This window comes from Strigops habroptila, chromosome 7 (genome assembly GCF_004027225.2).
Source record: "Strigops habroptila isolate Jane chromosome 7, bStrHab1.2.pri, whole genome shotgun sequence".
NCBI classification, from domain to species: domain Eukaryota; kingdom Metazoa; phylum Chordata; class Aves; order Psittaciformes; family Psittacidae; genus Strigops; species Strigops habroptila.
Window position 1 is genome coordinate 70067180 of NC_044283.2, and position 24380 is coordinate 70091559.

Genomic DNA, 24380 nt, shown 5'->3' on the forward strand with positions numbered 1-24380 from the left:
TTATTTCCTAGAGTGGCCTATCGACTGGGTTTAATGCAGTGATGGAGAAGGATCCCTGCCCTATTCAACTTAAAACAGGGTTATGGACATTTACCCAAAGCAAGCTAATTGGCATTCATGTTTTATCTTTTGGCAAAGGGGGTTTTAATAACTCCAGGCCATCCTCCAAACAGAATTAAGTGGTGTAGCATATGAGGATTTTCTAGTACTGTAGTTAAAATCCCTTCGTAAAGGTCAATATCAACATCTTCCTCACTACCATTTTTGTCTGTCATTGCAAGGAAGAGCAAACCCTGCAAGATCTAGAGCAGAAATAGACCATTTGGAGGGAGCAGGAAGGGAAAGCAAGCAGGATTCCTTGTCCTAATGCATTCCTGCTCTCTCCATGCAAAGCAGACTCTTATCTGGTGTTCGCTGTGCATCGAGCCATTCAGCTACCTCCCTTGGCTATCTCCCCTTGGCTCCTAGAGGCATCCTGCTGCCGGTGTGGCCAACTAGGCAGGCCAACTAGCCTGCCTAGGGAAGAGTCAGAACTTACCTTCCATTTCTGTGTTAAGCCCATCATGGCATTCCCTTGGATAATTGTCTTAGAGCTGTCCAGGGAGAAATGAACCCTCCTCTCGCACGCAGTACAGCTGTGTCTGGGAGCATGGGAGTGTGTGTGGGTGGAGGAAGAGTGCCTGTATTCCTGCCATCCCCCACCCTGTGTGTCGTGTGGTTGGATGTGGACCATCTGCTTCCATCTCCAGAAGGAGAACAGCAGCACTGCTGCGCACCTGGGTGTCCTTGATAACAACACCCGAGCAAACACCGATGCGCGGCTGTTGTCTGAGTGTGTCTCTTGCAGTAATCCAGCCTGCTGTGGTGTGGAGGAGAAGTGGTAATTTCCTTCTTAGTTTTTTTTCTTCTTTTTGGAACATCTTGTAATAATCTGTGACAGCATTTCCTGTCCAGCCAATTCGGATGAGGAGGGGAATACAACAGGACAGGAAATAGCATATTGCCAGATTACATTGGACTTCTTTTTAAGGCCATCATCACAGCTGCCTGAAAAATCCTGTCTAAGGCGTGGTGCTGTCAGTAGCAGCCCCAGGGAAGATCTTCTGCTGGGGGGACAGTGGCTGGTGGCCCTCAGAGGGCTGTTGATGCAGGATACATGCTGCTCTCTGTCCTCTCCTAGTGACGCAACGCGTGCGGGCCTGTGTGTGGAGGTGCTGTCTTTGTCTTGCAGGTGAACATCATCCCCATCATTGCCAAGGCAGACACCATTGCAAAAAACGAGTTGCACAAGTTCAAGAGTAAAATCATGAGCGAGCTGGTCAGCAACGGTGTCCAGATCTACCAGTTTCCGACGGATGAAGAGACAGTGGCTGAGATAAATGCAACGATGAGTGTATGCTTCTTAGGGGTGGGCTGTTCATAGAATCACAGAATGGTTTGGGTTGGAAGGGACCTTAAGATCATCTAGTTCCAACCCCCTGCTATGGGCAGGGAAGCTTTTGCTTGCCTTGGTTTGTGTGGGCCCATCCTTGATGGTAGGGCACATCGAACACATTTCTTTTGGCTTTAGAACTGCAGTCTAAGCACAAAGACCAGGCTGGCCAGAAGGCTTTTAGAGCTGGAGATACCTGTCGCATGTGGGCTGCCTGGACTGCTATGCTTCATTGTCTGACAAATGATTCTTCTCTGGGCATTTTTTCACATCCTTCCCCTGTTGTAGTATTCCCATCTTGGGAAAGGAAAAGGATGGGAGGCAGGGCCCCAGATGGTCAGGGCAAAGGGCTGGGGTTTGGGTTTCCTGTCCCAAACCACCACTTGTTGCTTAGTGGGGGGTGATTCACTTGGCCTTTGTTTTGCTTTCCGGTGAGAGCGGGGGCACCATCAATGATGTTCCAGCTCCAGCAGGGCCGCTGGCCATCAGCATAAGGGCTCTGGTGTTCACCTACTTTCTTTTCCTCTAGCAGTAGGGGTGGGATTTGAGGGGAAACAGGGCTAGGATAAGATCATTTTAATGGAGTTTACAGAGGGGAAACAACTGTTTCCCGTGGGCCTGACTTGGAGTGCAAGGAGAAGAACCTGAGCTCAGAGTTTCTGGCAGTGATGTCTATCCCCGCAGTGCTTATAGGGCACGTGGGTGTTATGTGCTCTACTAACGCCACCCAAGACGAGTGCCAACCCTAAAGCAAGTGCAAGCACAGGGTTGAATTAACGATGTTTTTACAGAGAATGGAGGTATTGAGATCAAGCCATTTCCTTGTGACTTCGAGGCTTTTGTGACTTTTTTTTTTTTCCTTGCACAACTGGCTGTAGATGGGCACTTGGCACATCCAGCTGGATATCAGACCCTCTCCAAACCTTTGTATTGCTTCTTTTCCCTGCCTGTGTTGTGTTCTCAGCAGGGAGCAGCTGGCGCAGAGAAGGGATGTGGCTGTGCCGGGCTGCACCATGTGTTTTGCCTTCCTCTGGTGCCGCCTGGCTGTGGGGAAACTCCTTTGCCAGTTAATCACATCTTTGCCACTTGGCTCCTTCCCCTCCCTACCTGGCCCGTAACCATGGCTTGGCCAGCACAGCACCCGGTCCCAGCCCTTTTGAATGCAGGGATAGCACCCTGGGTGTGGGCTGGTGACAGAGGCCAGCTCCCTCCTGGCAGCAGCCACGCTGCTGGGAGCAGATCCCAGATTGTCACCGCCACACCCCTGGAGAGACTGGGAGCATGCAGAGCTCCATGACTCAGATGTGTCAGCCCAGGGCTAGGTCACCTCCACTCTTCCCCTTGCTTGCCGCTTTGCCCTCTTTAGGAGGAAGCACTAGCAGTTATTTCTAGCAACAGAACTACCCTGAATTTTTAGCCTACCTTCCTTGGGAGGATGTGCTTCATTTTCTTCTTCTTTTTTTTATTGTTGAACAGTTATTTTTTCCTCCATGCTCAAATTCAATTCCCGTTTGTAAGCCGCCTTCTGTGCTTAAGACAGTCGTACTTTGTAATTACATGAAAATTGTGTACATCTCTTATTTTTGGGACTTCAGGATTTTGGACTGTAAGTGTGGTCAGTTTCTCATCCCAGTTGTCCTGTTGCTCTTTCTAAAGCACAGATGAATAGCAAAGGCATTTAAGCAGCTTAGATCTGGCACAGCTGCCGCAGTAAACAGCTTTCTTCTGAAACAATCCCTGGCAAGGCAACAAAGGAAATCCCTAACCTCATTGTCCCTTTCCTTTTGTAGGTCCACCTTCCTTTTGCGGTAGTTGGCAGCACTGAAGAAGTGAAGATCGGCAATAAGATGGCAAAAGCCAGGCAGTACCCCTGGGGTGTTGTGCAGGGTATGTAACTGAAAGCATGAATAAGACCTTGTCATCCTGTTTCAGTCTGAGGAAAGGTGCATTGGTCTCTGCATGGTCCTTACCAAAATCTGTCTTGAGAAAGCAAGATCACAGCTCTTAAGACTCCTCTTTAAAATCAGGGCTTTGCAACCTAGATCTAGACATGGAGGGGATTTGGTGGTAGGGTGATGACGTCAACCTAGCCATCAGCTTTGAGGACATGTTAAATGGCTAGCTTGAAAAATGAAAACTTGCCGTTTTCTGTTCCTTATGCTTTTCTGACAGCAGGGAAGCGTGAGCAGAGTGAAGGCTGGAGGAGCCGAGTGGTTTGGACCTTGCTCCCAAGCCTGAATGCAAATGTGGTTGGGGATTTTCCAGGGAGGCCAGCAGGTGCTCTGCTGACTGCACTAGCTGCTTGGTATGTCTTGTCCTGGTATCCTGAATGTAGACATGCAGCTAAAGTATGCAACCGCCCTGAAGTCAACCAAAAGCTCCATTCTGTTGGAGAGCGGAGTTTGGCTAGGGCAGTGTTTGCAACCCAGGCTGTACTGAAGCTGCAGGTGTTTAGATAGGGCTGGTGTTTGCTTTCCCACCCAGCGCTGAGTACAGGGTTGAGCTGGTGGTGGTCAGCTTGTGGCTTCAGCTGTGTATCCAGCTGGAGGATGGCCCAGCAAGCTGCAGGGGAACAGCCACAGGGCAGTTTGCAAAACTCACCAAGTTTTTTCTCAATCATACAAGCTGACCCTGAAGCAGCCTCAGACTTGCTGTCTTCAGCTGTGTACATGGGAGGATAATACTGGGAATAATCACAATTAGGAAAGAAGTTGATATGTTTGGCAGGTCTTGGACTTGACATGTATCCTGCTGGGTGCTTACTGTTCCCAGGAAACTAGAACCAGATAGTCCAAGAGATTTAGCTGGGTACCAGGGAGACTTTGAAGATCCAGCCCTGAATGGCTCCTTTCCAGAGACAGATGCTGTGGTCCAAAGGGGAGCAGCTGGAGTGCTTCACTGGGTCCCCAGAGGTGTGCTGCAGATTGGTCTGTTAGCAGCAGAGATGCCTGCAGCTTGCTGTTGCTTCCTAAGAGAGAACTTTCACCCCTTGTCTTTAAGCAGACCCAATCTGTTTGCTTGCACTCTGGCTGCAGGCCTTTTGTGGGCTGACCAGCTTGCTCTCACTCAGGGGCTGACAGTGGCATGCCAGACTCCGCTTGGAATAGAAGTTGCTTTGGAAAACCACGTTTTACTCCGTGTGCTGCTTCTCTTCAGTGCCAGGAGCAGGGGCATAGGTCTCCTCTGTAAGGTTAGCTAGCATGGAAAGGCTACAGCATCTCTGATGGGTCTTCTTATAACCTTTCCTTTCACCACTGCTGCAGACAGACTTCGTTGCCTGCCTGGGCCCCCACTGGTGACTTGGATTTAGAGTGGATTTGAGTGGGAACTGAAACCCTGTGTGCAAATGGATTGTCACCTTGTTGGTGCAGAAATGCGTGGAGAGGTGGAAGCTCTGATATGAAGGGAAACACAGAGATCTTGCAAATCCAGTGACAAGCCTGGGACTGGTGCTCACGTGTTGGTGTGGGATGGTTTCACCCCAGTTCAGCGAGGCATTTTGGTGCAAGCTGACTTGGAGTTCTGCGTTTGTACCTGAAGAACTCTCAGCCTTGCTCAACTGGAGCCCCAGGTCCAGGGAAGGGAGGGGGGACCTGGCTCCTGGGTTTAACTTCCTCTCTGTCTGCCTTTTTTCCAGTTGAAAATGAAAATCACTGTGACTTTGTGAAGCTGCGGGAGATGCTGATCCGAGTGAACATGGAGGACTTGAGAGAGCAGACGCACACCCGACACTACGAGCTCTACAGGCGCTGCAAGCTTGAGGAGATGGGATTCAAGGACACAGATCCAGACAGCAAGCCTTTCAGGTAGGAAGGCATAACTCAGGCCTTGTACAACCAAGGAGACTGGAAGTTTTGGGGTTGTGGATATTTGCAAGAACCAGGGAGAGAATAGCCATGGTCACTTAGAGCGGCTGAGATCTAAAGTGCGGTTGGAGAGGAGAACTTTGTGCAATTCAGTCTTGCCCTCAGGACCTAGGATTTGTACAGAAGCACGTGAAAAGCTTGGGTGGCTGAGAAAGCCACTTCTTGCCTTAACACTTTGCAGCAAGGCTGTATAGGCTTTCTAGAGCGTGCAGACTGTCACCAAGGTGCTGGAAGGTGATGTGTTTTGGGGGTAGCATATGACCCACTTGAGATTAGCCTGGAAAGTTTAGGAGGAAGAGGCATATGTCCATGGATCTGCCTGCACCCTGCTGCTGAAGTAGTGTCAGTTTCCTGATAGTGTTCCCTAACAAGTCCATGCCTTTCAGTCTCTCTCTTACCTGTTATCTGTCAGCCAGTACTAAAAAGTGTTGAAAGGATTGATTTCTAAATGCTCCTCCTGTCACTCCTTGTGGAGAGCTGTTCACATTGTTGACTTGTCATTTTTTTAAGCTGGGAGAATCCCATATTGGGGGTTGGGAAGTTGATTTTTGTTTCTTTTTTCTTCTTCCCTCTACCCACCCCTGCTTTCCTAAAACCCGTGAACTGTCCAGTCTCCAGTGAAGCTTACACTCATCTTCCTACTGGTAGTACTATGAGCTTCATGGATACCTGGGTTAATCTGTTGAATTTGTTAATGACTTCAGAAATTCGTCGTGACACTTTTTGCTCATGTAGGGCAGGTGGTCAGGGGATACATTAGTGCCCCTTTCCTACCCTGCAGACTCAACTGTGTTTTGCAGCCAGCGTGCTCTGCTGCAGGTCAGGGCCACATACAATTGCTGGGCTTGAAAAGCGCAGCTGTGTTTCTGCGGAGATGAAAGGGTCACGTGTTGAGGTAACCCCCTGGTTACCAAGGGGGGTATTCTGGGGTAAATGTTCTTGTTGACCCTCCCAGAGCTTTTTGTAGCTGGTCCAAGGTGTGCTGTGAAGAGGGTGCCATGGTCTCATGCTCAAGGTTTGGCTTATTACTAAATGCAGAGTTTATGCTGTTAGCTTTATTGGTCTGAAACCCAAGCCATTAGCTAAGGACAACAGCTCTGTGGGAATTTGGGAGGGAGTGTTTGTTTTCTCCTTTAATTTCCTGTTTCCCATTCGTCCCCAGCTTTTCCCCAGTAATTGAGCCCACTGCCTTAGCAGCATTCCACGCTCTTCTCTGCTCCAGGAGAAGGCAGTCAGAATTAAAGTTATCAGTGTGGATTTATTCCCATAACACATACATGTCAGGAATTGGTGTGCCAATCCCTGAGACAGCAGCCATGCTGCTGGCTTCCACGGGTAACCATGGACATGGTTCATCTCTGATCCTCAGCAGGAGAAAGCTAGCTGGCTCCAGAGCAGAAGGCAGAGTGGAGGCCTTGTGTTCATGTTTCTGGGAAACAATACTCCATGGTGAGCTGAGCAAGGTCTGCACTACAGCACAGAGTTTACATCAGTTCAGAGTTTTGTTTGTGACTTGCTGAGTTTATGCAGCTGCATTTCTTTTGCAGCACAGAAACTGCTGGAATCAGTCAAGGCTAGTTCTGTTACTAAAGCCCAAGTGTGTGGCTTTATTGGATGTCCTTTCTGGAGAGCAGTGGCTTAAGATGGGCTCAGCCCTTCCCTTTGAGGAATCTGAGGAATTTCCATTGCTTCCTGTACACGAGGCCTCTTTCGACCAAGCTATAAGTAGAAAGGAAATTAAAATGTACAGAATTTCTCCATCTGGTACGTGGAGATTGAGAACAGTTTGCTCTGTGTGCCTCTTCCTCCAATAAACAAACAAAACCCGTGATCCCAAGCTGTCTGGCCGAGGCTGATGTATATCTGAAATGAGGAAAACAGGAGGTTTGGCTCTTTCTGATCTTCCTTGTGAGACCAGGGATCAAAGGATGCCTGTCCCCGCGGTCTGGGCCCTAGGAGCCACAGGGACCACCACTCTTCAGCCAGTTTCCATCATCCAGGAGCTGGGAGCCTTTTGTGAATCTCAGGGTGAGCAGGGCAAAAGACCCCAGCAAACCACTGGTGCTGTCTAGATGCTTGTGCGAGGCGTGAAAAAGGGAGGGTGGTGTTGCTGGCAGGACCTCAACGCTTGTCCAAGCTGCAGGAGTTGAGGAGGGAGCACCAGTGCCCCCGTAGGCATCTGCTCTCTGAAACGGGTCATCTGTGTGAGCTGGTTTCTCTGCTGCTCTGGTTAATTTTCTCAAAACACTTTTTTTTGGTAAAGAATGTTATTTGTGAGGGCATCATCCAGTGTGTGGGTGTATGTTGGAGAATCGAGTTACTCTTGTAATCTAGGTTCATGTGTTTGTGTACTTAAAAACCAAATTCTCTGGTCGTCTTTGGGAAAAGCTGCAGGAATCCCAGTTGCTTTGGACTGTTACTCCTTAGGGCTCTAATTGATTTTATCAGATGCAGCTTGGAGCTGCCACACCAGTTTCTCCGAGAACTTTGCTAGTCTGGAAGTCAGAGTTGCTTCAGTAGAGAATTAAGCTTGCTGGCTTTAGGTTAGAGCTGAGTTTTTGAAGCTTTAAGCCGGGTTTAGCATTGAACCTGGGAAAATTTAACAGAAAGACCCTGCCACCCTCATTCCTGCTAGCCTTTTCCTGCTTGCCTATCAGCTGGCATTGTGGTTTTGGAAATGAGCTTTGCAAGAAATTGTGTGCAGTACAGGGTACGATGAGCAGTGTGCGGAATTTTCCATTTCAGTCCGAAAGGCTCTGCTGCTCCCTGGTATAGTGTGTCAACTAATTGCAGATTCAGTTTTTGTTCACTGAGCAGTCAACGTTAATCTACCCTCAGGGTTTTCCTGGGCTCGAGCCAGACCTTTCAGAAGAGTTTATGAGTTTAAGTTTCAGTGTCCACAGAGGATTAAATCCAATACTGAATTTTAGGGATCTTTGGATTCAAGTATCCTGATCTCTGTCTGCCATGAATGTTGTGGTTCTTGATTTAGTTAAGAATCCAGAGATCCATCTTGCCCTGTTCTAACTGAAGTGCCCGTTAATTAGCAGTGTTAAAAGAGTTTCATCTGTCAAGTTTGGTTAAGGTGTTCCTTAGGTGCAGAAATGCAGTGTATCTGTGTGATATCAGTGGAGTTTTCATTTAAAAAATGCATTTTCAAAAAAGCGTCTTGGGGGAAATAGTTATCATTCCCACACTATCATTATGGAGGAAATAGCCAAATCCATTTAAGGAATAAAATGAAGAGGAATGTGGTGTCCAGAGTTCCTAAGAGGCTCTGAAAATCTCAGAGGTGTGTGGACAACATATTTTGTGTCCCAGATCTTTGCTGAGGAAAGAAAGGAATGCCAAGAAGTAGAGGGGGAAGAAGGGAATGAAGGAATCCAGTAACATGATTATTTGGAGGAGGAATGCTGCAGCTCGTTCACAAAGGCTTGATTTTCTCCTTCCTTGACAGCTAAAGGAGAAAGAGAGGTCTCTCAACGTGGCTTGACCTAAATAAAGCCCCTGATCTGAATCCATTAGCAATGAGTAGTGAACATGAGTTTTGCTGTGTGTCAGTGTCATGCTTAATGAACTATATAAAACCGGATTTCACACTCTGATATGCGTGTGTCTGTTCCACACATCTTGCACTTCAAATGACGAGATTAGGGACAAACAGTGGGAGAAGTGAGAAGGTGTGACTCGAACAGATCACAGGCCATGGGAGCACCAGGGACTGCTTATGTAGTGTCTGTCTATTTTTAATGATAGTCATCCTCCCTGCTGAGTGATATGCAGGATCATGGACAGTGTGCTCATTTTTTCCTTGCCAATTTGTCTCCCACTGCTGCCACCTAGCAAGCTAGGACTGGTTTTGGTGGAGGTGATCGTGCCTCTTTTGTAGTCAGGGACCTCTAATGATGTTCTGTGAGAAGGCAGTGCGGTAAGATCACAAAACGCTGGAAACTTCTGACTCTGCTTGAAACACAGCTCTGACTATTTGTTTTTCCTGTGTTTTTAATAGTCTCCAAGAGACGTATGAAGCAAAGAGGAATGAATTCCTGGGCGAACTCCAGAAGAAGGAGGATGAAATGAGGCAGATGTTTGTCATGCGAGTGAAGGAAAAGGAAGCAGAGTTGAAGGAAGCAGAGAAAGATGTGAGTATGTTATAAGTTGGGGGGCTGTGTGTGAGGGTTTAGGCTGGGGCTTTCCCAAGAGAGCCTTGAGAAAGTGAGCATCCAGATTCCAGCATGAAGCCTGCAAAGGTGCTTGCTGTGCATAAACAGTCTCAAGAAGCAGATGTGAACTCGCTTGCCAGTCCTGCCATGGACTGGTGGTGTGACCCCATCACACAAGTCCTCTGCTGCTTTTCTGTGCCTGTAAAATGGAGCAGGAGTATTGCCTGGGTTTGGGCAGCTGGAGGAGGACACATACCATGGAGTGAGTGGGAGGTGCTGCAGAGTGACAGTGGCAGCAGCTATATGCCCCACAGAAATGTGGGAGTCCTCTCTGCTCCCTCACTTCTTCAGTCCCACCCAAAGGAGAGAACATGTTTGCTGCTCAAAGTGATGCTGATTTGCAGTGGATCTTTAGCTGTGGTACAGCCCACGCTGTCTTTTAGTGGTCACACCTTTCTGGAGCCTTCCAGTAAGTAGAAAAAGACTTCTCACAGGGTGTAGGTCCCACTAAGCATGGTTGAGGGACATGACAAAGTTCTTTGAGAGCTGCCATACCATGGCTTGCTTAGTGTGTGTAGGTCAGCATGGTTACCATGAAAACGTAGATGTCCTGCTATTGGAGGAAGCTGGTTTTTGGGCCTCATGGAGGAGCGTGTACTTGTAAAGAGGTAAAGAGCCCCAAAGAAGACCCTGAATGGCCACGTTTTCTTGCTTTGCTTGAGCATGAGAGCGTCTGCTAGATACAAAGTAATGAGGGATGGGACATGGGATGTTAACTCCATATTCCTGATCTGTCATATTCCCGCAACAGCTGAAATTCCTGCCATCCATGTGTGCAAGTGTGTGTTAACTGCAGGGCTTTTCTCATGAAGGCAGGCATGCTTGGGACAGGCCAGTGACTTGTTATTAATGCAGGGAGGCCTCAGTGGCAGTGGAACTGCTTCAGGCATCATTACCAGTAACTGGGGTGAAACATTCTTCTCTTCCTGTCCAATTCTCATTGTCTCTGTCCTGGCAGCTTCATGAAAAGTTTGACCATCTAAAGAGGACTCACCAAGAAGAGAAGAAAAAAGTGGAAGACAAAAAGAAGGAACTTGAGGAAGAGTTGAACAACTTTCAAAAGAAGAAGGCAGCAGCTCAGCTATTACAGTCACAGGCTCAGCAGGCAGGTTCTCAACAAACCAAGAAAGACAAGGACAAGAAAAAGTAAGCGGATGTCACCCACATCCTTTGTAGGGTTTGTTACCATTTGGGAGGTTGTTTTTTCTTTGTTGGTGCATGTCTGTATTTGCTTTTCCCCATTACCATACCGGAAACTGGGCTTTGATCAGCCTGATGAAATAAAAGTATTTTTTTCTAAAGGGTGGGCCAGGGACATGATCTTAATTTTTCTCTAGAAGAGTACCTTCAAATTTTATGTCAGTCTGACTGGTATGGTAGAGCAGTCGGATGGTGGAGGTTTGACCTGTCATCTGTCCAGCTCTGGGATGTTCTGGACTCAGATTTATCTGCCTGAGCCAAAATTATTAAGGGGCTCTCTACCTGTCCTGTGTTTCACCTAAAGTAGTCTCCAGGTCTTATTCTTTAAGGTTATAATTGTAAATAGAAGTAGATTAGAAACCAAAACCACCATGTTATTTTTACATGGGAAATCTTAGTGCCAAAAGTGGATACTTGGGAGCTTGCTTTAAAAACAAGAAGCTTTGATTTTGTGGGGTTTTTGTAAAAACAAACTACTATGGTACCCTATTTGCAGGTAAACAGCATTTGTGGTTGTATCAAGTTGACATGATAAGCTAAGAAAGCCATACTTTTTAGTACAGATAGTGGCACTGTCTTCTACTGTTTTATATTTGTATGCTAGGAATATAATCCTATACCCATCCAGTACTCTGAGATTCCAGCAACTTAGTAGGCACCAAGTGTATCTGTGGACAGAGCCAGTCCCATGGTCAGTATTTGGAGGCAGAATTTTCAGCTGTGCTCGATTTGGACCTAACTCTGCTTCCATTGAAACTGGAGGAACATTGCCATTGTCTTGGGCTCAGAGTTAAGTTGCGGCAGAGCTCTGCTGAAAACCTTGAGCTGTAGATTAATCTGAATTGACGTTACTTACTTCTGGCAGCCTCTGCTTGGAGATAGCTATCTTGACCTCGCCATCAGTGCAAGAGACCCCTACTTACTGCATGATACTAGCAACTTCACTGTACTTTTAAGAACCAGAACACAAGCTCCACTTTGATGTGGTATGTACAGTGAAGCCAGACAGATCTTACAGAGATGAAGTTTGTATAGCACAGCAAGACAGGTTACTGCAACAGAGGTCTGCTTTGAGGCCTCCTGTCATAGCTTCCATTTGTTTTTTCCCTCCTGAGTAAGGGAACACTCATGCAAGTCCTTTCTGTGATAACAGCACTAGCTGATAGCAGCAGTTGGGAAAGCTGTAGAGGTGGTGATGCAGCAAATCTCACTGGAAAAGGCTTCTTTAACCCACACACAAAAATGACAGTTCCACGCTTCTCATAGCAGATAGTGAAGGGGTGCATTCCTTAACAGACTGGCAGAGTAACCTACTCGATTAACACAAAGCTGTCACTGTTGAAAGAACCAAAATGCTAGCAGGGATGTGGTATAGACACTTGTGTCTCCCTTGCTAACCTGGGAACTTAAGCCAGGTCTGAGCTGTCCTACAGCCTGAGCCTATGAGATTCTGTTGTGTTGCATATATACGAGTCTGTATTTGTACTTTGGGAAGTTACACTGATGCTTGCTGCATGTCCCCTGTCTCTGCTGCTGGGTCAGTGCCCACCATTTGTTGCTTCTGCCCTGGCTTGCCCAGGGAAGGTGGGGAGGGCCTATGGCTGGTTCCTCAGCTGATGTAAATTGATGTAGCTTCTATGGAGCCCTGCTGCTTTATGCAAACTGAGAGCCTGGCCTTGGGCACGTGCTGAAATACAGAGAGTGCTTGTGTGCTGCATGCTCTGCTTGGGTAAAGAAATCATTACAAACTGATGATGCTGAGCTGTAGGAATGGTGTTGGCAGCTAACGTCCAAGTGTGCTGAAACACCATTCTGCTATAATACCTGTAAATAGGATAGGCTGGAACACTGGTCTTGTCTCACATGAGAATTCAGACATGGTGACCTCTTTCCTAAAAAGAATAGAAAATTTTGAAGGCCCTTTTTCTTACCTCTTGAACAGAGTTGGTAGCTTAACATTTTGGATAACTCTGTGGTCAGTTTTTTCACCTCTTAGATATAGATACAGATATAGACCAGTGCAGTATATGACAGCCTGGGGAGCTCTGTGAGGTTTGTGACTTTTGGTAGTCAGTGTTAGCTATTATTTGCTTCTGTGAAGTTGACTGGCACATGCGCAGTCTTGTGGGTGTGATATACGGATGTTTCTAGCAACCATGACAAACAGAGTTTGTGCTTTGCTGATGCATTCACAGAAATCCAGTCATGAGGAACGTGCACGTGTTTTAGTGTGTCCTTTCAGTGTCGCTCCACACCAGGTGCTGTAACCGCTTCGAGTGTTCTGTATTGTCTGAGTTACTAATGGTGGCTTTAGAGGGAAATGCTGATGCTTCTGCCTTGTAGCACACCTTGGGTTTTCTAAAGGCTTTAAGTTTCTCCTTGCACTCTAATGAAAAGCAGTTTCTGTAGGTAAGGCTTTCAACCTTTCTCTGTGCTGACATGGACTGTGGTGGTTCCTGTGCAGTTGCCAGAGGAAATCCTTGCCATGCACGATCCTTGTAGCCTCCCCAGAAGTAATTCATGGGAATGCTTTTTTCTCAAGGGGGGATCCGATTTCTCCAGCTTGGACAACAGAGACTTTCCTCTCTGCTGTGTAAGCCAGAGGGAAGGCTTAGAGTGAAATCTGCTGCTGGCCTAACTCCATGAAGGAGAACTTGGCCCTCTTGTTTTCCAGGCTGTTCCTGTAGGAACAACTTGTCTTTATATATCTTTTTTTTTTTTCAATTATTATTTTTTCTTTGTAATCCAATTCTCAGATTCCTATAGCTTATGTGTTTTTTCATCTAAAATTGTTGCAGCTCTGGCCGGATGACAGAAGTGTGCTGTCTTCAGGACAGCACATCTGTGTACCTCAGACACTTGTGTGACTGTAGAATAAAGCATACTCAAGTACTTCTCTGAATGTGGGGCTGAGCATTACTTATCAAGCCCCTGCTGTAATTTTGGGGAGGGACTGTGCTTCAAATCCGAGCAATCTGGAGATGGTTCCTGGCAATGGACTTGGCAAAACCAAATATGAGCAGCAAGTAGCTTTCTGGTGCTTGCCTGTTGTCTGGTAGATAGCCACATGCATGCCTCAACACATGTCGTTGTGTTACTTGCTCATCCTCAAACCCCTCAGGAGCTGGGACCATCTGTTTGGGCTCTGTTTCTGTTTATTACAGCCTGTGTGTGAAAATGAGATGAGAAACTTGTTTCCAGCCCATTGTGACTGGTCTGCCCATCACGGGCCATGCTAAGTCCCAAAGCAATCCCTGAGCTGTAACACACATGTTATATGGCCCAACATCCTGTAAAAAGAGGGGTTTGTTGACGTCTGAAGGATCTGACGTGGTTCTGAAAGCTGAAGTGCTGGAGGACGTCATGCTGCCCAGCTGTGAGATACCCAAGTTTGGGTAAAGGCTAAGCACACAGCCTCCTGCGAGAGCACCCATGTGAAGTGACCCAAACCAGACACCTGCAGCCATAACCCCCAGCCATGCACGTTCTTAAATTGAAGCTTAAAGACAGCAAGCGTGGTGTGGTTACAGGCTATAGCCTTGACTGAGATGGTTGGTCGGTCAGTAGTTCTGCCCCCTCGGTTTTTCTTTTTGCTTTTGCTTTTCGTAGGCTGGAGTAGAGCCCAGCCTCAAGGTTTAATTTCTTTATAATTCCATAATCCATCTGCATGCCCACCCACCAAAGCGGGTTGCTGGTGTCGGCTCTCCCAGCTTCCTTGGATTTTGGTTTTTGGTTTTGTTTTTTTTATTATTTTTTCATTTTGAGTTCTACTATTGCTAACTTTTTTGTTTTTTGTTCTTTTTTTTAACTTGCAGTGCAAGCTTCACATAAAGCCTGTCCAGCCAAGGATGTTCCTGCATTCACCTGCTTTTGCAGTAATGTGTCTCTGCCATCTGTTTTCTTGCTTTTTTTTCCACCACCACCCTCCCCCACTCCCCCACTATTTAACATAAATATTAACTCATCTAATAACATAGTGGGAACAAGAAGGAAGAAGGATTGGGTACAGGACTCTATGCATCTGGAAGTTCAGGGGTGGGTGGAGGGGCAAGGTAATGAATCCATATATTTTTCTCATCAAAACCAGCCGCAGGAAGTCATTCTTGGCCCCAAATTTGGGCTGAGAATCAGGGCTGGACGTCAATAGCTTGGGTGAGCATCATTGGCTGGATCAGGACCTCAGTGCTGCTGGCCTGCCCCGCTCGTGGTAGCAACAGCTGTGTGCTGAAGGGGTTCCTGGGTCCGCAGAAACCAGCTTTGGGGAATTACTGCTGTATGAGCCTAGTCCCTGGTGTGGCTAAGCCCTGGAGTCTAGTCTATATTCCTTCAACAGGTAATGTGTTAGAGCAACATGAGTCCCTCTGTTGGGGGAGAGGGAGGGGGTATATATGTGTAGATGACAAAAGTTTAACTGACCTTGCATGCCATTACATTTGCATGATATTTTTGAGTAGTTCCTGTTCTTGTTGTCTGACTTGATCATACTAGTTGGCTTGGATTTACTGTCATGTGCTGGCGTGTTTTTACAGCCACCCTTCCAGTTCAGTGTAGTAGCTACCTGCTGAATGCTGCAGTGGGAAGCCAGCAGTGCTGCAGGTGCCTGGGAGAAGGACCATTTCTCACTACTGCTTCCCATGTCTGACCATAACCTTTGAATCCTCACTTAAAATAGTCCCTGGTTTCCCATGTGCACCATCTTAGCAGCCCTTATGGAATTAAATACCTGGGTGGGGGGAAGACATAGCCTTCAGCATCCTCATAGACCCTTCAGGAGAGTTTCTGCACGTCTTTATAAACAGACTTGCAAAGCTGTGGGATCCAGATTTTCATGTCAAGGGAATGGGGGTGCCTGGACACACATTCCCTGTGCTCTCCACCAGCCGAGGGTGCCTGGACACGCATTCTCCATGCTCTCCACCAGCCCGCCTGCACCAGGGACAGCGTCCTATTCAGATGTCCCTTGAATGTGCAAAGGAGACTAATCATAAGGAAATGGGTCTGTTTAATGTGTGTTTTCTATGCCATTCCTTTTTGGACAGAGTCTTCCCCTTCATTCCCAAGAAGTGGCAAGCCCTGCTCACCCTATAACTTCGAGATATCTTTCTCTTCTGCTGATGCACAGCCAGCATTTCCACTGGTCCTAGCTAGGTAGCCTCCTGTTTCTTTAAAGCACTCTTACAATAACTCTTTCCACCTGAGTCTCATGCATTGCAGTTCTTTCCTTGGTTCTGGGATGGAATTTTTTGCATCTTTGAGGGACGGGAGAAGGCAGAATTACCACCTTTTCTCAAGTGCTGGATTGTGAAAATGTGCTTGGGGGTTGGCTGGTGGGTTGTCTTGCTTTTTAACCCTCACTGCTTAAACATGGCTTTGGGAAGAGCATATCTAAATACGATGTCGTGGACAGACAGCAAAAATTGACTGCAGATAAATAAGCTGGAAATAAAATAGTTGAGCCTTTTCTCTTTTTGGAGGGGTGTTTGTTGGTTTGTGGGGGTTTTTTTGACCTCCTGGTCTATCAGCCATGATGCCCTTTTTGTCAAGTTAAATAGCTTTGCTAGGGGATTGTTTGGAAAAATTAAATGGTTCTTATGACTTCTGCCAAACCCAGCTTTAAAATCTTGAGTTATCAAGGAAAAAGTTTGGGTTTTGGCCTGAGTTTTTTTACAGTCACATCATATGCACATCATGGAATGCTTGTGGCAGTATGCTTTGCTTCAGCTGTCTCTGTGCATGTCCTCTTTTTAATTACCAGTGTTTTGTGCCAACTAGAAAACTTCATTTTAACATTTATTTGTCCTGCTTCATTTAACAGCCCTTCAAGGGACGTTTGGCAGGGGAAGTCAGCTGAGTCTAGCTATGTATTTTTTTTTGTCAGAAAGCTGTGGCCAAGTGCATTAATGTACTTTCGATTGAGTTTCTTTCTCCAGCAAAAAGCAAGCTGTTGTGGAGAAACTGGGACTAAACCATAAACTTACAGAAGTTAAAGGTACTGTTTTGTTTTTCTTGTGAAAGGAGATGTTAATGACATTTTTTTTCCCTCCTTAAACTCTTGGGCCATGTTTAGCTTGTTACTGCTGCACTTCTTTCTTTTCTTATGCCTTTTTTCACAGTAGCCCCTGATTCTGCATGGAATAAATGATACACTCAGATATAGTTGGATGTGCTCTCACCTTTGCGTGTAAGTACAGTAGTAAGAGACTCACCCTTTCTGCCTCACTACTGATACAAAACCATCTGTGTTTTTCTGGGAGGGTTCTAAGTAAGTAAGTAAGTCCGCTTACTTACAAGTGGCATGGTTAAAACTACTCCAGAGCTTCCTGCAATAGTCTGCTTCTGCTGAGATGTTGAAAAGAAGCCATAGGGAACATGACATCCAGCTCCTGCTGGCTGCCTAAAGGAACCTTCCACAGCCTCTCTGCATGCTGGAGGCTAGCAAGCCAGCTGGTGGAACCATGGGCAGATGGTTGCATGGGCATAAGCCTTGCTTGAGAGGCACTGCAGCCTTTAATGTGCGTTAGACAGTGATGATAACTGGCTGATAATGCTGCACATTCCTGACAAGGTGGATTTCAAACCTTAAAAAAATATAAAGGAGCAAGAAAGCACATTGAAACATATTTCTGGGATGATGGTGTTCCCAGAGCATGGAACAAACCGCAGAACCTCACTGGGGTTGCACAGTTATTTTTTCAGGAGGGCACTAAGTAGGAAGGTACCCTTTGAGTTCATGGTCGTTAAATGCCCCACCTCGCATCTCCTGTGGTGAGTGGTGCTGCTGAGTAGGGGAGACAGCAATGCCTGGCATCCTCCCTGCGCTCCTCTGCGACTCCCGTCCCTTCCTCTGTGTGCTTTTGACGCCTTGAAATCCCATCAAGGAGATATGTACCTCCGTGCCTCTCTTTGAGCATGTCTTTATTTAACATGACTGGTGTTTTTCCAGGTAGCTTTCATTCTGCTTCTCCTAAACCATCCGGGTGAGAATGGAAATGTGTCTTTTTGTGTGTGATCATATCACATCTGTCCATTTGAATCCAGTTGCCATTTGCCCTTCTGAGATGTTATGTTAGAAGAGTGCGTAGTGGTCTCTTCTCTGCAGACCCTGGTTGCATTTGCAGTGTATGATGCCCATGATGCTCTCTCACCAGCACGTCTCAGCATGGAACTGTACAAATATGAAGGGTTTTTTTTTTAATTAATGGGAAATAAAGCTGTGAACAGCAGTAGAAATATTGTATTTGTATACTTTTTTAATATCCTGATTGCCTTAAACTGTAGATGTAGAACTTTATTACCTTGCTATTTGAAAATAACTCATGTTTGTAACTAAATTGTGTAACCTACATACAGTGTTAGTGCAAATTATATGTATGCATCTGTTAGATATTGTTACTTTAATTGATGTTAAAATATTTCAGGTTTTGAATTACAAATTGAATAATAACCTTATAGCATAAGCTCAGTTATTTCTTGTCCGTGCTTTAGGTTACACATACAAATAGTGCCAACACTTGAAGTGGGGAGGGGAAATGCATTTTTACCCAAAGGCTTTGGTCCTGGGGTGGCCTTTGTGACTTGGTTGCTGTTGCCATTCTGTAATGGTGTGACAGGAGGGGCTGAGGAAGCGCGATGTTTCTCAGCAGGTTGTTTTGTGCCTTTGAGATGCCTTGGTAGGGTTGTTCTGGTGTTTGTCCCTTGCTTTTTGTGGCAGTTGTCAGCTTGTACTGCACATCAGCCAGTATCTTGGAGATGTCCGGGTGCCTCTCTAGTGTAGTTGGTTTGTATGACACCTCCCCAGTGCACTCTTTCCTTCATGGCTTTCTTTACAATGTTGTTCCTCCTTTGTTTTCATTCCTCTCTCACACTTTTTCATTTCAATTCTGAACCTCTGTTTCTTATCTTTTCTGTTTTTTCTCTTTTTCTGTAGCTTCTTCTTTATGTAACCGTCATCTTGCCAAAGCCCCCACACCCCCCCTCCCAGTGGACAGTAGGGCACTGGAAGAGCCTGCAGCTACGGGCACCCTCACCAGGAGAAGAGCCATCTCATTCCTCCATCACGTCTGCCCTTCTCTCCTTCCCTTTTTGTTTCACCCGTGCGTCTGAGGGTACGCTGTGCTCTGTGTCTCTGTGCGGGATCTGTCCGCTCCTGGCGCGTCTCCGACAGAATGGAGGCTACCAAAAGTGACAGAGGTAATGGCTGGAGGAGAGAGCTTGGCCTTAATGTGGGATACTGCACTGGGTTAGTGGTTGGTTTGGTTTTTCTCCATATTTTCTTTCCTTTTGTCATAATACGCATATGTTGCTGATGACAAATAGAATGACAGACTGTGGATGAGGTGAGCGTGCACAGCTGAAAGACTTCATTTCTGCCTCTAACAACCAAGTTTGGCTGCTCTGGGCACCATGACTTCATCACAAGTATGTCCTGTGCTGCTCTGACATGTGCTGAAAAGAAGTCCTTAGACCTAGGCGACTTCTTGTTTTCAGTATGTGTTTGCACGAAGCAGAGATGGCCGGTGTTGGGTACTGGTGCGTTGAAGGAGCCTGTTCTTGATGGTCAAGGCCTTGATATTTTATGGCTGATTTGCTCTGTAGGAGCGAAGTTGGCATCTCTTATACAACTGAGCTGCGCTGACTTGTACTTAGATTGCTTGAGGGCTTCATTTTGTTTTCATGGAGCCTAATTATTGATTATTTTTTTAACAATCCTGAATGTGGGATAGTTGTTAAACTTTTGAACTTGATTACTTTGGAAGAGAATTCAGTCCAAAAAGCTTCAGCAATACTGAAGTATCGTTTGAAGGTAAAAACAAAGCTTGTAAACTTGGGGTGTGGTGACATCTAGCTGGTTTGGGACAGATGGAAGGACACCGCCTGATCCCCTTTTGGGTGTCTTTTCATGTGGGGTGATGCACTGTTTATTAACCGAATACTAGTGATTTATTCTTTTCATCTGTGAACCTTAATCAAGGAATTCACCTCCTTTAACCTCCTGTGGAAAAGGTACTATTAAACAGCCTAGGTTTTGCCTCTTCCAGGCTGTGCCCGCAGTGCAAGCTGTTGAGGGTCTCTGCTCAAACCTATGAGGTTTTTCTTCAGAAGCACAGCGTCTCTCGGCACTCTAGTGACAAGGGTTAGATGATGAGCAGCTCCCACCTGCCAAGGACCTGGTTTTCTAAAGTGGCAGGAAAAGCCTTTATCCTGGAAACCTTTGCAATGAACTGAGTGACTTTATAGCCACAATCTGTTAAATTCTGGCCTTGTGTGTATGCTGTAATGATTTACCTGGTATGTCAGTGTAATTGCTCACCATTGCCCAAACTGAATGGACATCAATGTTTGCACAAATGTAGCTTAGGGCAGAACTTGCGCTAATACCAAAAATGGAGCCTGCCCTGCTTTCTAGGCTTAAGGGGTCTGGGGTGATACTTGCTCTGCAGCTGTAAGTGCTTACCATGAGCTAGCCACAGCTGGAAAACATTTCACTTTCAGCCTTCTGAGGACAGAACATAGTGGCCAATGCCTCATGCACGTGAAGGTGGGCAGGGTTTACTGAGGAGTTGTCTTGCCTGGTTTACAAGTGCTGTGTCCTTTCTTCCAGTGTCGGCAGGGTCAGGGACCACCACCTCAGGCTTGGGAGCCTTGCTGCGGCTCGTCTGTGCAACCCCCTCCATGGTAGCCTCCAACTTGCACAATACCCTGCAGGTTACTTGCCCAGAGGCCAGACCACCCACTGCATGGCTCCTGCAGCATCCTGCACAGTGAGACCTTCCCCAGAGCCCCTGTTTGGGAAGGAATCCTTTCTGTGTGTGTGTCTCATTCCTTGGACCTTTGTTTCCATTTCAAAACTGTAGTATGGCTTTACATGGTGGTAGGAGCCTAGCCTTTGAAATCCCACCTCTGTGTTATAGCCTCTCTCTTGAAATAGTCATGTTTTACTTAGATCATGATCATGGATGAGCACAGAGCTACTCTGGTGGGTTCTGCCTCATGTCAGGTAACCCATGTTGTGCTGATGACAGTGGTTTGGGACCCAGGCTCAGCTGTGGGTGGCTGGGCATCATTTACTGCAAGTAAGAAGAAAAAAAAGTAGGCTGGTGGTGGTTTGTTTTTATCCTGTACCTGAAGAGAGGATACCAAGTGCTACTTACCTCATCATCTTACCCATGTAGCTGTCCCATGTGACTCTCTGAAACCTTGTGTGTGGCAGTAGGAGGTCATGACCAAATCCACAGGTTGGCAACGCTTAAGAAGTATCCTGATTGACTCCCATCCGCTGGGATTTCATCCAGCTTTTGAAGGAGACTTTTCCACTTCTAGGATGTTCCTTCTGCCCTTCACAAGTGCTGGGTTGTGCCGGGGAAGGTTGTTCATCATCAGTGGCGGAACTCAGGGCACCAGTAGTGCTGCTATGTCAAGGTCTGCAGAGGGGCAAAACTCCATGATTGGTTGACTTCTAAACTCCCAATAGACATTTTTTAAAGCTTTCTGTAAGGAGAAGCAGATAGGCACAAAACAAATGCCAACACTTACATGAATTGCCTTTATTTTGCAGCTCTAGAGTTTTGTTGCGCTGGTGCCTTGAGTCCTGCGTGCAGCTCTGGACTTCATGTCTGCAGAAGGACATAGTGGAGTTAGAGAAGGGCACTTATGATAAATTGGGTGGAGCAGCAGCCTACCCCGTGAGGCTGCAGAGGCTTGGAAGCCTCCGTTTGGAGAGGGAAAGGCTGAGATGAGAGGGAGGATCAGCCCTGCCGTGAGCTGGAGGTTGCAGCCGATGTCCTCTAGAGGTCCCTTGCAGCCTAAAGTTATTTGTGATTCTGCGATACCAGGCTGTGAGGGTGGTGGATGCTGAACTGCTAGTTACCAAATCGCCACGTCTGGAGCCAGAGGGGCACTTGGCTAGGAGGAAATCAGCTCAAAACCATGGAATAAGTTTCTTACAGAGCTGGTAGTAGACTTCTGGAATTTGTTGTCCCAGGTTGTTGAGGCAGATAGTGCCAGCAGAAGATCTTGGGGTCTGGGTTTGGTGTTTGTTTGGGTTTTTTGGTTTTGAGTGGGTTTTTTTTAAGATAAGTCCACTGGAAACCAAGCCATAGATATTCTAAGGAGGGAAAAAACAGGATGAAACATCTGACTTCCATAATCTGGTGGTGGTGGATACTGGGACAGAAGGCGGGAACATTGAGCAGAAAGCATGTATGGGCAGCACTGCGTGTGGTGTTTGCAGTGAGATGTGAGTGTGGAGCAAGGGGCTGAGCTGAGGAGTGTTGAGAGGCTTTCCCACACCTCGGTGATGAGGATGGTGACATGCCGTTTGACTCACTTCCGTCATGGTTAGGAGTCAGCATGGGGAGGGACAGCAGTGTGAAACCTGCTGTTGGACAGCCCAGAGAGGTTATTTGTCACTCGGTGTCACCAAATGTCCCCAGCAGAGCGTTTATTGGTATCTCTCTGAGGCAGGGTTGTGGAGGAAATTGCAGAGATCACTGCTATGCAGTTTGCTCCAGAGCAAGCTCTCCTGGGGCGCTAAGGGAAGATGGGGTGTTGCAGGGAGTAATGGCTCTGCAGTATGTAAAGGTAAGCTGGGATGATTGCTAGAAGTGCCATGCACTCAGGTGGTCCCTGGTTTGGGGACTGTGCTGATGCGTGTCAGCACTGGTTTGATGAATGCAATGGGCTTATCCCAGTGCTCCTGAGGGAGATGACGCAGCAGGGAGCTGAGCCTGCGGTTTGAAACTGGTTTCCCCTCCGGCCAGCCGTTCACTTGACCTGTGCCTCACAGAGGGCAGACCGTGTGCTCAGCATCGCTGGCAGGTCCATGGTGTGAAGCACTGGGGTGCTATGAAGCCTGTGGGAAGGCCACATGAATGTGAGGAGTCCCGGGCATTGGGATATTCCCCTGTGGGTAACAGGGAGCCCTGCCAGCGCTGCAGGACAGTCACAGTACTGTGTTCAGGCCATGGGTGGGGGTCACGTTTGGGCTGCATCATTGCCTGGAGTTTTTTGTAGGAAGGGAACGTGGGAAGTGGGAAACATTTTTCCTCTCTGGCAATGCAGGTTATTTTCAAATCTGCCGGACCTCGCTACATGGGGGAGCTGACCTTGCTGGGATGTGCCTCATTTTCAAAGGCAGGTCAGTCTTTGAATATCACTTTTTTAGCTGCAGAACACTGCAAACCTGCATGTCAGACCTGTGTTCCCTGGGCTCATCACTGCCCCAGTTGGCCTGGGGCACAGGTGGCTGCAGCGCCAGCAGCCGGAGAGCTGCAAGGGTGAAGACTACTTGAGATGTTGTGGTCCCCTGTGGAGGCCTATGTGCCAGCCCTGGCCTGGGCGACACAGCCGGGCAGCTGGCCTACAAGCATTCTAGGGCCTCTGTGAGGACAGCAGGTCCCTGCAGAGGTAGGTTCACCAAGCAGGGGACAGGTTTTGTCTGTCTGAACCTTGATTTTTGTTGGTGGAGTTGCCTGTGTCCATCGTGCCAACAAAATGAAGAGGCGCCCGTCTCCCTCTGCAGTCTGCTGGGGCTGGGGGTGCCTGTCTGTGTCTGGCACTCCGGAGCGTGAAAGCCCCTTGGCAGCAAAGGCGGGTTTTGAATCCAACCTCGTGAGGTCTTTGCCAGCCCTGCCCAGCCCGGGGAGGGCGGGAAGGTTTCCACCCAGTGAGCCATCCCAGCACCGTACTTAGCACTGGGCGAGCCAGAAATAACACTGTTTATCACGTGCATTTCTGACGGCAGCTGATGATACTGTAAAATGAACTTTGTGACTCTCACAAGCTGCTTCTCAGTAGAGAGGATTCCCTGCCCCTTTGCTGCAAACAGCGAAGTTGCTGCTTTTCCTCAAAGTTGTCGCTTTTAGGGAGAAGAAAATGGTGAGAAGGAAAGCTCTTACCTTCTCCCAAAGTGACACATCTGTTAAGGAAGAGCTGCTCCTGCAGCACCGAAACCTTTCTCCTTGGGCCCAGCTTCCCTCCCTTCTGTTCCAGCCAGGCCCCTGCCAGCTGGCACAAGCCAACACCTTCCTTTTCCCCGCCTCGTGCCAACCCCTCTCCTTGTGCGTATCTGCAGAAGGGTTTGGGCTGTGATCCTCACTAGAGCCTCTGTGCTGATACTGGTGAACATGGAGTAGGGGGAATGTGTCCTTTAAACTGGGAGGAAGGAACCTGTGGAGGGGTAGAACCCAATGGCAGATGAGGCTTAGGGACGTGCTGGGTGAAGCCCTGAGACTGCTGGAAAAGGTCAGGGAGTGGTTATACCATAGGGAGGATGGGTAGGGCCGGAGGGAGGGAGGAAGGTACTCACCCCTCTGGGAAATGTGGCCTCGGGAGGTGGTTTCCAGGATGCGGGTGGGAAGAGAGCTGAAACCCAAGGGAAGCTGCTCATGGGGGTCTGTGCACCGTAAAAAGGATGGTGCCTCAGGAGATAGGCAGCAAAAGGGGCCAACTCCTAAAGTGCACGGGACCAAAGCCAGCAAGAAGGTGTAAAGTGACAGAATCTAATCCCTTCTGTGATCAATGAGCTTCCAGAAGAGCAGAATTCGGTCTGTACCCCCACCAACCCACTCTGGCACAGGTCTGGCATTGTGCAGCTCCTTTTCAGCCTCCAGGTAAAACTGGTCCCTGACTCGGGTGAAAATCACACAACCAGACTTGGAA

The 24380-nt window shown here is 47.5% G+C and overlaps 1 protein-coding gene across 5 annotated transcripts in view; it reads left to right on the forward strand.

Annotated features, from left to right (window-relative positions):
* The window catches only part of SEPTIN11 (septin 11), a 65592-nt gene extending 46913 nt beyond the window's left edge, over positions 1–18679 (forward strand). For 4 of the 5 annotated variants that reach the window (XM_030492468.1, XM_030492469.1, XM_030492464.1 and 1 more), the window contains 6 exons: positions 1232–1393; positions 3223–3319; positions 5070–5238; positions 9308–9440; positions 10480–10667; positions 14537–18170. In XM_030492468.1, the coding sequence (XP_030348328.1) occupies positions 1232–1393; positions 3223–3319; positions 5070–5238; positions 9308–9440; positions 10480–10667; positions 14537–14552 (765 nt within the window). In that variant the 3' untranslated portion in view covers positions 14553–18170. Of the gene's footprint in view, positions 1–1231; positions 1394–3222; positions 3320–5069; positions 5239–9307; positions 9441–10479; positions 10668–14536; positions 18171–18648 lie in introns of those variants that run through there. The other variant, XM_030492465.1, reaches the window with a different exon arrangement.
* The last annotated feature ends 5701 nt before the right edge of the window (positions 18680–24380 follow it).